We start from the raw sequence: 14,375 nt of genomic DNA on the forward strand, positions 1-14,375 counted from the left end.
CCAGGGCAGTTCCACAAGAGCGTGCTGCTGGAGAGTCGAGAGGGGTTCGGGGAGCATCTTCATCATCCAAGTGGGGACATGATAAAGAGCATAAAGAAACCCAAGTGCATTGAATCTTCCTTGAAGAAATTATATGTTTCTTTTTGTTGCCACTTTATTTTTATTGTTTTCTCTTCCCACAACACACATTATAAGCCTTAGTCATCATAACCATACGGAAGAGCCCTTTCCCTCCCCCAACGCACTACATAGAACTAGTTGTTTCTGGCCATTTCTCCAATAACACAGAAAATGAAACAAAAACCAGCAAATCATGTCACATAGGCTTGGATTGGTGTATAGTATCTCCGAATTCTACTTGTCCCAGATTTCCATTGTGTACAGTCCCTTTTCGACTTCCCATTTGTCTGCCAGGATCCCGTAAAGCTTGGCGCACCAATCGCGCTGGTTCATTATTGCTCACTTAGTTATCTCAAAATTATAAACGGTTATACTGGTATTGGAGCCACCTCTATATCAGTTTATTCCCGTCTTTGGTCTTGTATATGCCATTTAGTGATAAATGGTCCTCATTATTCTTGAAAAGATCTCATGTGGCCATCACCTTCTCCATTGCAAATATGCCCCAAAGCTTGTGTAGCCAGTCCTCCTTATATAGAGTTCCGAGGCTTTTCCATTTTTGGGCCACTGCCAGCCTGCCTGCTTGAAACATCGCCTCCCACATTCACGGCAACCGGTATTCATTCCTGTCCCTTGGTGGAATACCCAATAAGAACCGAAAATGTTCTAGTGTGTGCTGCACCTTTGTTATTTCCTTAATCTAGCTCGGAAGTTGAGCCCAGAATATTTGTATTTCAGGAAATGACCACCAGATATGCAAGAGAGATCCTATTTGGCCACATGCTTGGGGGCACAGTGGAGATACTCCTTTGAACATCTTTGAAAGTTTCAAGGGAGATCTTTACCATCGATGTAGCATTTTAAGGTTATGTTCCATTGCTCCAGTAAAGAGATTACCATCAAACGTAACCTTAAAGATCTTATCCCAACTCTATTCCCTGACTACAGTTTCTCAATTCATTTTGAACCTTTGCCCAACCAATATATACGCTATAGCTAGCAGAGTCTGTTCATCTATTACTTTTTCAAACGTTGAGGTCCCTTTCCAAATTGATCCTCCACCTTGGGTCGGTTAGTTTACCCTTCAGTCTCAGGTATTCAATGATGCCAATGGAATCTCGACCTACCATGTCACTAAATTCTTCATATCCCTTAAATTCCCTTCTGTGAATAGTTGGCCAACTCTTTCAAGCTCTATGTCAAACCATTTTTGCGAATGATGGAATCCTTGCCTGTTAAATCTATTAAACCTCACCAAAGTGAGCTCATTGGAGATGCTCAAGAGGATATTTTGCATACAGAGACCCTTCCTTCCAAATTGACCATAGAACCTCGAAGGTTGGGTGTTTTCGTATCCTGGATGGAATGGATTTCAGAGGTGCCCATAGCAGGTGTCTCACTTCTTTAAGGTGTGTTGCCATATTTTTCAACTATGTCCAATATGTACCCATCTCATATCTCATATGCTCTATCAGCACCATCAATTAGGCAGCTTTATAACACAGGTAGAAATCTGGAAGGCCACAACTCCTTCAATCCATTGGAAGTGTCAAAGATGATTTCTTAGGAAATATAGTGGTATAAATCTACAGCGGTCTACAGATGTGCACCGCAAAATGTTTTACGGTTGGGTGTTTGTAAATCTTTTTAAGACGGTAGAAAAGAAATGGTCTTATTTGCTGAATTTAGGCAGAAAAAGGAATTTGAATGTGTAACAGAGAAATTGTTTGTGTTGAAGAAAAAGTTGTTTATTTTGATTCTCAAAATGCATGAAAAGATTGAGAGAAGTTGTAGATGAGCTTTCAAAGAGTTTCAAATGTAAGAATATCTGTGAAGTGTATGGAGGTAAGTGGTTGCACCAGGGCTCAAGTCAAGGGACCATGCAGGTGGACAGCGTCCACCCACTTTTTTGAAAGGTGGGGACGCTGTCCCCCCTGCGTGTTTAAGGATAGAAAAATATAGCATTTTGTTTTACGGCTGCTGTAAACAATGCTGCAGATAGAAGTCAAACCCAGGTCCTACAAGTGAGAGGCAAGAGACTCAACCACAAGAATCACCCATAACAGCCCTGTGAAATATCAGATATTGACAGCTCATTATAGATGACATGTTTTGTTAAGGATTCGTACTTTAAAACATACACGTGTACCTTCTGTAATTAGCCAGCAGTGTTATTGGAAATATGCTCTCTTGGGAACTACTTATTTCGTTTGTGCATTTTCTTAATTGTGAAAGACAAGTTTCATGAAATGTGCATAATTTTTTTAATTCTGTTCACTTAATGTGATGTCACTCCCCAATGCACAAGTCATAATCCCCCCACTTTTCTTTTTAGGACTCAAGTCCTAGGTTGCACAACTCTCACGTTGAGCGGTATTTTAATTAAAGTTACCATCACTAAGCTTGGTCAAAGTTTTAATTTCGAGATGGCATTTTCAGTGAATTAGAAAACGAGAAGCAGAGTGTGCTTAGAAATGAAGTTCTTGCAAGTATTTCAAACGTGAATCCTGTCCTGGTAGTGGTGTTCTTCGATGTACAATATTTTCGACAATGATCTTGCACAATGCTGATGTCATTTCTTACTTGTTTCTACACAAGCAAAAGTGAGAAAAAACAGATTAGAATGATTCAATGTATGGATCCTTGTTAATTAAGAGAATTCACTGTTTTGCATGTTTAGGTGAAGATAAATGTTCTAGTGCGTTCCACCATATTGATTTGTAGTACTCTGGAGAAACTGAACAAAGTAATTGAATCAGTACAGGAGACATACTTTGGATCAGATGCATCATTTAAGGAGACTGTTGAAGCAAGTGAAATGAATTTCGTGCTTTCCAAGGAAGTAATACTGGAACAAAATGGGAAAGCTAGTTCTCTGTTCAATCAGTTGTAACAAAAGCCAGACAAAGTTTGTGCATCTTGTTGAGGCACATTCTACAGGTCACAAGTACAAAAAAGTGAATATTCAGAGGCAGATGCACCCTGACAGAGGATGTGTGGAATACACTCTTCTTATATTTGTTTGCATAGGGTCGATTTGATGTTACTGAATGTCAGATCTGGTGTATTGCATCAGTATTATCAAAAAATGTGCAATGCCCTCAAGGAATGTTTTTAACAAAATGGAAGTTTGTGCTATTCGCTCAGCTCTGCAGAACCTGAATATGTTTCAGGTGATTGCATTTCAATCAGTTTAACCATTTCAGGTTATAATCAGGTTGTAGACAAAGTCTTCAAAGGCACGTGTGCAAGGAGTGATAGGTAAAGTGGTGTATTTACCACTGGACCTGAAAGAAAATGTTTAAAATCTGGGTGCCAGGAGGCCGATTCAGTATTCATGGTTTATATTAGCGAATGGTGTAGCAACAAAGACATTAGCACCCGGGACGATGGCGCAGCCAATCAGGTCCCATGAAACATGGGCTGAAACCACTAAACTCAGTCCGTGTTCCATGCAACCCCACCATGGGCCGCCATCTCCGCCACCCTCCCCTTTTTTCACTTTCCCCCCCGAATCCCTTGCCCAGTCCCACTTACCCGATTGTTGCAGCAGTGGCAGCACCCTCCCCAGCAGCTTCCCTCCTTGCTTTTCCAGCCGCCATGGTAATACAAGAGGGGCTCTGCTGTAAGGAGCCCTGCCTTCTACAACCATGGCAGCCATTTTGGATAAGTATTTTCATTCATTGAACAGGATGTGCGCGGCCTCCCATTCAATGAATGAAAATACAGAACACCCGGAGTTACCACTTTGGTAAGCCGGGGTGCCAATGGCGTTAGCACCCCATTCCAGGGGCTGGAATGGAGGGGTAATGGCCCAGAGCCCTTGTTAACTGCCCTCGCTTTGCTTTGCTCAGGCCGTTAACTCGGACTACCGGACCATTAGTGCCTGTTCAAGCTCTTGGAACGGTGTGCTAACACCATAGCAAAATCTGGCAGAAAATTGTCAATTTGAAAACGGTCAAGTCAATAATTGCCTAGATGGCAAAGAGCATTGAGTTTTACTCTGATCTTCAGATTGAATAAGACATTCCACTCCCTGATACGCCTTCAACGGCAGGTGGACAATTTCAGCATGTTATGTGAGGCGGAGGCTTCTGGGTTGTATGAGCACTACACTATTCATTCTTTGAATTTGCGTGAGCTAATGGATAATGCAATTGAATTATATCAACTAGGGGTTCATCGATTAGTTTGCAGAAGAGTTTAGAGGCCCAATGTTTCCCAATGCTTTTTCCTTCTGGAAGAGATGGTCAGTTGGATGAACACCTTTCACTGATTTCTGCATCAGAATACTGTTGTACATGTATGTATTCTCAGGGCCCACGATTCAGGGCAAACAGAGCAAATTTTTCATTTGTTGTAGGAGAGTGAGTTCTCCACTCTTTGCTATTCAGTGGCACACACACACTGACGACTACTGCATGTTTTCAAAATGTCACTGAGCGAAATGCTGGAAGGTGAAAGCTAATGATGAGGTGTTAGAAAGCAAGATAAGAATAATTTTTGCTAACATGTCTGGAAATAAAGACTACTGGGAAACCTAGGTCCACCCACTTGTTTTGTAACTCTGAGGAGTTGTGCACAGTACGGACTAGATGACTTGACAGATTTTATTTGTGAAAGCAAACCCTCCAAAAGTGGAGTAGACCACATGACACCAGCTGAAATAATGTGCCATGCACCCTGTTCTGGTGTCTTACTTTAACATCATCGTTTCCTACCTATGCTGCATTTCATATGCAGCAGAGACAATGCACCTTTTGGACACGTAGAACAATTCTTTGGGAGGAAGGATTATCAGGTTTGTGGAGCACCTCCCATTCACATACTTTTATAGGTGAGAGATGTTCCAAAGTTTGATGAAGATCCAGACAGCACTGTTTTGCAGTTCATTGAGAAATAGCTGACATGTGAACTTCCAACAGAGGGTGAAAATGCAATTGCGTTTGAAGGTCTTCAGTTTTCAAAGCAAAAGTCTGACAAATATTGCTACAGAAGATACAAGTACAAAGGGAAATATTATACAAGGTGTAGATTTGGATTCCCTAGAGCCGTTTGTTCGGCTGGTCCGGTGAAGAGTTGTATGTCTTCAGTTTGACACCATTGATATTGATATTTTGTTTGTATCGCACTCGTACAAAAGTGTTTCAGAGCACAAATCCACATGTGACTAGAAAGTCACCTAAAAATACATACAACCTCAAACACAATGAACAGTCCCAGTTCATCAATTACTACAATCCTGTCATAGCTTTGCTTTGGAGTGCAAACATTGATGTTGAGTATGTAGCAGACAACAGTACTGCTGTTGCTCGGTATGTTACTGTTTTCTGTGGCCAAAGCCGATAGATGCGAGTCAAATGAGGTTTAGACTGATTTGACAGTAGATAAGAGCTTGAGCCAGGGGTTGTTCAGTTTTGGCATCAACATGCTTTCTGACAGAGTGTGGTGCGTATGAAGCTTCTGACAGACTTACCAGCACTCCTTTTTTATGGCTGGAGTGTCAATATTTAGTGGTTGAACCTTCAATCAGCCATTTCTAGGACACGTGTGCTAAATACTCTTTCTGAAAATTAAGATTTGGCCAAATAATGTGATTGAAATGTATTATCCAAAGAGGCTCAGTTCTATAGAGGAGCTGTGCCTGTATGAGATAGCTGGGCACTACTCATGTCACAATATGGATGGCACACATAAAAAGGGACATTACAAGTTAAGTGATTGTCCAGGATGCCTAATGAGACTGGAGAAAGCATCTCTCAACACTTTTGCAGCTGGCAATTGTTTTTTCCCTGCCGTATTGAGGAAGAGTTGCTTGGTACTTTTAATTCTTATCAAGCAGCACTTGAGAAAAAAAAGCAGCTACAAGGGGACATTTGCCAGGAGGAAAAGGGTGGCAGCTGAAATTGAACTGGCAACTCCTGAGAAAATTCAAGAGCCTGTTGAGAACAAATGGGGCTGAAATTGCTAAGGAATAAGTGGAAAATGTCATGCAGCAGGCGAAGGATTCTGAGCTTCAACTTCCTGGTTTTGTAGCAAAACTAAACATTGGGCAGGAAGCCATTTTCAACGAAGTTAGTGAACGTATTTGTCATGTCCTTCAACATGAAAGACAGGTATGTTCATGCTCAGATTTTCATCCTTTGTTGTTGTACGTAGGTGGCGAAGATGGAACAGGGAAATGTTTCTTAATTCATGCCCTGAGAACCAAGCTGAATATCCACCCTTATATGCAGAAACACGTTTTTTAAAATGTTGCATCTCTCTTTCGTGCACACATGATCTGCTGTATCAGTGATTTCACTCATGATGCCATAAGTGATGTCATATGTGATATCATCAGTGATGCCTTTTGTGATGTCATCAGTGTGCTTAAAGGCTGCGCAATGTGCGCATCATGGTTAAGGTGGTGTCGTTTCCAGCGCCTGATAAAGTTAAAGGGATTTGTTGCTTTAAATCCCTTAACGTCCCTGCAACAAAAGCTTTTTCACAGAATATCTAGGGTTTCATTGCATCAGATTGTTTCACTTTACGATTCTTCGATTAAGGATTTTCACTGAATTTTAAGGGTTTTGTTTCACTGAACTTATTCACCTTAACTGCCCCATAACTAAAGTTTGTGTATATATAGTAGAATAATCAATTTGAGCCAAGTCACACATGCCACAGCGCCACCTAATAGCCATCGCTGTAAGTTCACCTACTGTTCAGAGCCACATCAGCAAGGCATTGGGAGTCTGCTGTGATGAATCCTGCAGATCCCTCACAAAAAACCTGCTTAAAATCTCCTCCCAGTTGGCCAGGGAAAGGCAGATGCTTCTTGATCCTGACCTTGGGGATGGTACTCGGTGGGACGATCACTTGGGAGGAGACAAGTCCCAGGGTGGTAAGGAGATCCTGTGGGATGAGATACAGTATTTATCTATAAAGGGGGAGAACCTTTTACAAGTACCAAGGTATGTAATGGCTTATTGTCGTTGTGATTTGTCTAATCCACAAATTTAATATCTTAATGTGGGTAAAGCGAAGGTAAAATTCTTAAAAATAGGAGAGGCCGTCTGAGACTTATAAAGTTACACACCATCCTAACTCCCAGAGGTACAGTGAAGGGGAATCTGTTAAATAATGGCTTGGATGAACTGCCTTCCCCTTTTAAAGCATGTGCTGTTTCCTTAAATATACTTAGAAGTAATGAACTGGAGTTTAAAAGTAAAAACGGACAAGAAAACCCAATTTTGTTGTTGGGGACTTCAAGTCCCTTAATTCCCTGGGTACTGGGACGAGGGAGAGGGCTCAAAAGCAATGTTGCAGAAGTGGTCATCTTGTCAATGCTACCAACCCACACCTGAGGGAGGTAGTGAGGCTTAAAAGGCCCCCTCAGGTGCAGGCCATTAAATGTAGCAGCAGTAGTAGTAGTAGTAGCAGAAGGAGAGCTCATTGTTGGCAGTCCACGCAAAAGTTGGAGGAAAGAGAGGTCGCCGGGACCACAGTAAATAAGATTCCAGCTGCCGTTCCTGAGAGAGTCCTTTTCCCCCTAAATCTGAAGTGCAGAGGTTGCTCAGCGGGAAGCGTGAAGGAAGAAGGCTTTTCCCCACACAACCCAAATTGCAGTGACTGCGCAGCAGGAAGCGTGCAGGAGACCGTGGCTGGTTGAGCTCTGTGACTGCTTGGTGGGAACGAAGGCAACATCAACGAGGAAGTGTGTCTGTTCAAAAGGAGCCAAATCAGTGGAAGTCCTGCAGCACGCTAATGGATCAAAGACAGAAGCTGGTGAGCGTTACAGAGCGTTCTAATCCCTTGCGCGAACAAAGGCAGGCAACATTAGAAAAGAAGAATCACTCGCGTGCGAGTGAAATTGCTGTTAACCCAAGCGTTGACTGTCTGACAACGAATGCAACAAAAGTAGCACTCGCGTATGAGTGAAACTTCCTTAAAAAGTATTAATTGCATATTCAACTGAAGAAAACAGCTGAAATACTAATCGTGTGTGCCTAAAAATGATACTAAAGTGAAGGCTAACTGAAGGATAATTTGTAAAGTAGCAGAACACATTGTAGCTTAGAAGTTAAGTGATTGAACCCTAAATTGTGAGTTCCAGTGAACAAACCAGCATTGTCCAAAGCCAAGAGTGGTACAAGCTGTACCCAAAACCAAAGACTGGTATAAGCATTGCCCAAAGCCATGAGGGGTCAAGCATTGTCTAGAGCCAAAAGTGACTAAACACCAGGGCATGCCACTAAATCAATGGAACCAGCAGGAAGAGAAGGGGCTAATGCAAGGCCTTAAAGGGGTGATTCTTGTTAATGGCAACCGTTCCCCAACCATTGAAGCTGGTATACAAACTCACATTGCCAAAGCCAAAAAGGAGAAAAGGTAGAATTACATCCTTAAAATGCATTTTGGTTACTTGTGTTAAAGAAAGACAAAAGTGGCAAAGTGGCAGCCCTTCTGGAAGGTGAATGTTCAGAAGAAGAGTGCCTTGCTTACATGAATGTTTTGAGGAGCACTAATGTGAATTGTGTATTTTCTGAATAGTTGTTGAAAGTCACAAAACTGCAAACTGCTGAAGTAGTGGTAAATCTTTGGTTCTCAGCAGATTTAGAACTTCAAAAGTACTGCTGATTGTGGAAAGCTATTGGGCAGACAAGAAGACCCGCATGGTGAATCCTTGTAGAAGTGGGCCTGGTAGGAGACTAAACCAGGTGGAAATGGAAGTGTTCTGAGGTTATCCTGACAAAGATACCAATTGTGATTTATGGTGTTGAAAGGAGAGCTGAGAAGAGCTGACATTAAGAAGCTGTGTATCTTTAAATCTTACAAGAAGCTGTATTCTTTTGAATTTTACAAGAAGCTGTCGTCCTTTGACATTTGTAAGATGAATCAAATCATCCTGACTAAGAATATCATTGATGCTATTTGATGAACTAAACAGCACTATTCAAGGAAGAGGAATCTTTCTTTTGATGAACAATGGATTGATAGAACCCTCCTCTGACAAGCTGAAGGTGCAAAGAACAGTACTTGAACTGTGTTGCAAACCTGCATTTCCCGTTTCCTTTTTTTTGTTGAACATTGGAGTTGAATCAAACTTAAAACCTGGGGAAGTGCGAGTTAAACCAGGTTATAAAGAAACACTGAATAGGTTACCAACACAATGGGTTGTGAATTGCCATATACGTTCTTTTGTGTTTTATGCATAAGTGTGAGGGCCAGATATCCTTTGTTAGAGTGTTTCCTTTAGTTTATTTTAGGCAAGGAAATCCTTGCCAGGGTAGGGTCAGTGAGGAATTGATTGAAACTTCGGATTTAATAAAATGGCATATTTTGAGAAATATCGAAAAAGTTGTCCGCCTCACATTTCTGACCCCTCACAATGAAAATTCTTTTGCTCCAGAAAACTATCTTTGTCTTACAAGGCAGCGCTACTTTACACATCTTCGATCAACGCAAGACAGGCATTCCTCAAGCTTGCCGGACAACTACATACCTAGTTTCACCTTTCTTAGATATATTGAAAAAAATGCAAATAAAGCACTGACACACATTAGCCCATTCTCACATTCATCAAATATCAAGGAGGAAGTCAACAAGGAAAACAGGCCCTGAATCCTTCCTTCTCTTGTGAAAATGACATTTGGAGACAGAAACTCTGTACTACTTGCCTATAGGTGTTGGAGTTTTCTTTTTAGCGTAAACAGTCGCAATAACATTTGATTCATCATTCTAAACGAAAATATTTCGCATAGTTTGAAATTCAAGGCTGATATCTTGCATTCATGTTGAATTAATCATCGGCAGCAGCCTGCAGGCTCTCACGTATTTGCAAGCACCATGTGTTGCTCCTGGTCAGACTTAAACACTAAGCGCATTAAACAAGAAGTGCCATGCAAATCTTAAGGGAGCTGCAGTGCCTCTGCCTACATTTGTTGATATTTGCTGCTCAATGGTTTTCTTTGCAGTATTCTGGGAAAGCAGGATGGGTGTGCAAAGGCGTAATAAAATGTGCTGGAAAATACTTCTCTGTGTACTACTGGTGAGCTGGCATCGACTGCAATTTGTCTCATGTAACCGTACAAAGCTAACTGAGGATTGTATGACTTGTTAAAGAATTTTTCACAAGAAGTGAACTGTAAAATGTACCATTGTAACCAATTTTTTTTTTTTTTTTTAAAGGCTTAGTGGAAGAACTCCCTTTCATTGCTTGGGCATTACCTCATTACGCCAGGTTAATCCACTAAGTGTGAAATATCGATGTCCCTCGAGTTAAAAAGTTCACCAACCGCCATTCCTGGGAGGGATCATTGGGGGACTGGATAATATGGAGAGAGTGATGAGAGGCGTTGACAGGGGCGAAGGGGGCGGAAAGGGGTTGAGGATAACTGCTAGGGCTTTGTGAAAGGGAGAAAAAAAAGAAAGAAAAAAGAAAAGAGTACAGGGGAGAACAGACAGGGGGTGTTGCATGGCACCCCTCCTGGGAGCATGGTAGCAGGATGTTGTAATGGGTCACGTGGCAGTAGCCACGTGACCAACTTAATAAAAGAGACGGGCCGTTTCCGGCTCGTCAGTCGAGACCAAACTGACTCCGGTGTCGTTCCTGTTGGGTGACCCCTGCTGGGGTAGCACCGCGTGGAGCAGGCCCAGGGATGGGGCCCTCCGCAGGGTCGGCGCCCCTGCTGGGCAACGCCGCCCTTATGGGTGCCTAGCAATGTGCCCATGGCCGACAGCAGCACCCCAGCCTGGGTGCCCTCAGAGCCGGGGCTGCCGTGTGCTGGGTGATCCCGCCACTTGGGTTGCTCCAGTGATCTGGAGCGAGTGGGGTGCCCCCCCCGACTCTATTGTATGCGGCGTGATCGCCGCCCCAAATGACGGTGTCGGGTGCTCCCAACACGAGTATGGGGCCTGCCCGGTGGTCCAGGGCAGGCCCCAACGGGGGGGGACAACAGGAGAAACTGCATGTGGCAGGGAGAAGCACTGTCAGAGGCTGAGGAAAGTGACACTTTGATGGGTCAAGGGTGCACTTGGATGGGCTGGGGGCCTTTTGATGGGCAGAAGGGAAGTTTGAGCTGCTGTAGAAGCACTGGAAGAGGTGCAGGTGAGAATGGAAGTGAGTGGAGGAACACATGAAAAGCAAGAAGGAGCAAGAAACGGGCACTTCAGGTGAGGGGGTCGGGGGGGGGGGGAGTATCATTTAGGAGGTAAATCCTGCATCAATTCCCTCGCTTTCCAGCAGCCATGTCTGCCTTAACATGCAGACAATGGCACATGGGGAGTAATCAGATATGGTGGTGCCACAACGTCAACAGGAATCTGAAGAACATGTTTCCTCACTCCACAGCTGCTCAAGCCAGAGTCTGAGTCATATTGGTATGCAAGAGACCTCTGCAGCGAGAACTAAAGATTATGCCTATGTATACAATGCAGGTCAACAGTGAGGTTTTCCACAGAGAACCAGAAAATGCAAGCAGACAATGCCCTATGTTTCCCTCCCACTCCAAGACATGGCACATAGCTGCAGTCGTGCAGGATAGGACACAACTGTTGTGTATAGCATCCAACCTTTAGTCATAGATACCACAAGGGGTGCTCATAAAAAGGATATAGAAATGATGTTTCGAGTTCAAGAAGGTAGACTTGCTTCTGGAGATTTTTGATGTACTCAGATTCGATGGTAGCCAGGGAAGTCATGTTCCTAAAATAAGGTTGTGCACAAGATAATCAATCAATCTCTTCAAAAACATAATACATACAAAATAATACCAAAGTGTGCAATAAGCAACTGTGCTAGATCAAAACTTGGTACTAGTTACGCTGACTTGGGAGGACTTACTAAATATACTAGTAACCCACAGTATTTGACAGTGGCTGAAGTTCCCACGCTGAGGCTTGTTTTATCACATTAATCTTTGAGTTATTGTCCAAGATTTCCAACAATGCCACAAAACGTTAACAAGCATTGGCAAAGGAAATCGCTTTAACTTGTATATAAACGTTGAAAAGAGGGTCTACAACGAGAAAGGTGGATGATTGTAGGGGAATTAGGAATTAAAGAAAGTGAAGGAGAGGGGTGGGGCATCTGTGACTGTGCCAGAAGGTAAGTCCCAAAAATATAGCCTTCCCAAATAATTACTAAATTGAGAAACAGAAAAATCTGGATGTGATTAGGCAGTAATCACCAAACACCTATAAGCTTTGAGGCCTGTAACTCCCACATCAACAGCCCAAAACCACTATGCCAATCCGGCAAAAACAATTGGCCACGGACACAAAAAACACTGCACATCGCCTCACATACTACATAAACACCCAAGTCTGTACTCGTAGTCACTGTATGTTTCCCAAATGAACACAGACAGAAACAAATAACTGGAGCGCCAGCATGTTACAACTGCAAAGAGCGTTACAAGGAGAAAGAGGACTGAGGAACCTGGTGGTGGCGTGACCATAGTTGCAGCGTGGTGGGCAGGATGCCCAAACAACAATGCTGAGACTACCATTCCTGACTACCAGTCCTATTCCCTTGGTTGTCTTTGCTCTCGGTTCCACTGCCGATCAGAAGCTGCTCACGTTTCTACAAGCGGAAGGAGCAACTTTCCCCTGCATATAGAGGTGTACCGGGGAACTGTGAAAAGCGGGAGGCCAATGGGCATCCTTATACTCAAGAAGAAACTCGTCCCAGTACTAAGGATGAGAAATTAGAGATGAGACTCATCAGAAGGTGGCTATTTTATTAAGAGAAAAACACGTCACAATCCTGAGGATGAGATATCAAAGAGAACAGTTGACAAGAAAGGTGAAAGATATAAAAGAGAGATCTGACCACCCCAGATGGGGAGCCAACAGAGCCTGAAGTAAAAGACTGAGAAGAGTCTACAAGTGATAACAAGAGGGCAAGGAACTGTTTGAAGCAAAGACACTCTAAATTTAGGACCACAGAAAGACAGAAATCCAAGAATTATTCTTGAAGAACTACAAGAACTGATTACAGATCTTACCCAAGAAGGTTACGTTAAGAAATTTCTGTAACAAAGAGAAACGTATAGATAGAGACAATCAGATGAGAAGAGACCAGGCGAAGAAAAGACATTCTCTTGGCCTATTTAAGTTAGTTATATATTGATAGGGTCAGGTAGAGTTATATTGGATGGAGGACATTTTTACTTTGGACTTCCTGACAACTGACGAGCGCCATTAGTCCCTTTAGATCGGTAGGGTATTCCCTCTAGCAATAGGGAAAGTTAAGGCATATTCTTATAATTTCAATAAAGATAACCTAGATTATCCTCAGCGTATCCAACTCCTTCTGGCCTGCCAAAGTTCACACTCTAGTCTGCCGAACAACCAGGAAACCGAAAGTGCTTCAAGGCCATGACAATAGCAGTTAGGCACTATTATTTGTATTATTATTATGGAATTCATTGAGCGTGGAACTAGATTTGAGAAGCAACGAGCGCTTCACAGAGGTATAAAAAAGAACAGATGCAGAACTGCGCTTTTCAGAGGTAACAACAGAACAGAGCTACAGCGGGGGAAGGATACAGAGGGGCACAGAGGAGGGGTCCAGCTGTACCGGGTGGCGGGGAGGAAAGGGGGCAGGCACGTCTAGCAAGTCAGGTGGCGGAAGGGGCAACATGATGGCCTAGGTGTCGAGGAGGAGAGACTCCTTGAAAGGGGGGTCTTCAGTACTTTTCTGAATTGTAGGAGCATGTGGGGCAAGTTTGGTGCTGAAGAGCAGGAGATTCTATAGTCTTGGGGTGCAGGCAGAGAAAGCTGGTTTTCTGGTTCTTTCCATTTTGAAGTGGCGGATGTCAAGTTTGCACGTGTCCTGGCCTCTGGTGGTGCTCTCTCTGCTGGAGATGCTGAGTTTCTCTGTGAGGTAGCTGGGTGACTTGAGGGCGACTCCCTTACAGAAGATGCAGCAAGACTTGAAGGTGATTCATGCGTAAAGTGAGAGCCAGTGAAAGTCGATGAGGGCAGAGGTGATGTGGTCCTATATGCATAGACCTTTGATGAGGCATGCAGCCGTGTGTAGGACACGGGAGCCCTTCAAGGAATGCACTGCCTCCTTCCAGGCGAGATAGGATGAGTGCTTGAACAGTGGATCTAAGGCTGTCCAGCGGGAGAAAGGGCTTGACTTTCTGCAGGAGGGAGAGCTGATACCAAGCTGTCTGAGGTTTCTTAGCAATGTGTGTTTTGAAGGAGAGGTGTTTTTCGATGTGGAACCCAAGGGACATGGCGCAGGAGGTGAGCTTGGATGT

The 14,375-nt window shown here is 43.3% G+C and overlaps 1 protein-coding gene across 2 annotated transcripts in view; it reads right to left on the reverse strand.

Moving 5' to 3' along the window:
* The window catches only part of LOC138497657 (early endosome antigen 1-like), a 734,693-nt gene that overhangs the window by 539,019 nt on the left and 181,299 nt on the right, over window positions 1–14,375 (reverse strand). For both annotated transcript variants that reach the window (XM_069621253.1, XM_069621252.1), the window contains exon 3: window positions 11,719–11,809. In XM_069621253.1, coding sequence (XP_069477354.1) covers window positions 11,719–11,809 — 91 coding nt within the window. The remainder of the gene's footprint in view (window positions 1–11,718; window positions 11,810–14,375) is intronic.

This window comes from Ambystoma mexicanum, chromosome 5q, assembly GCF_040938575.1.
Source record: "Ambystoma mexicanum isolate Mex_15411 chromosome 5q, UKY_AmexF1_1, whole genome shotgun sequence".
Lineage (NCBI taxonomy): Eukaryota > Metazoa > Chordata > Amphibia > Caudata > Ambystomatidae > Ambystoma > Ambystoma mexicanum.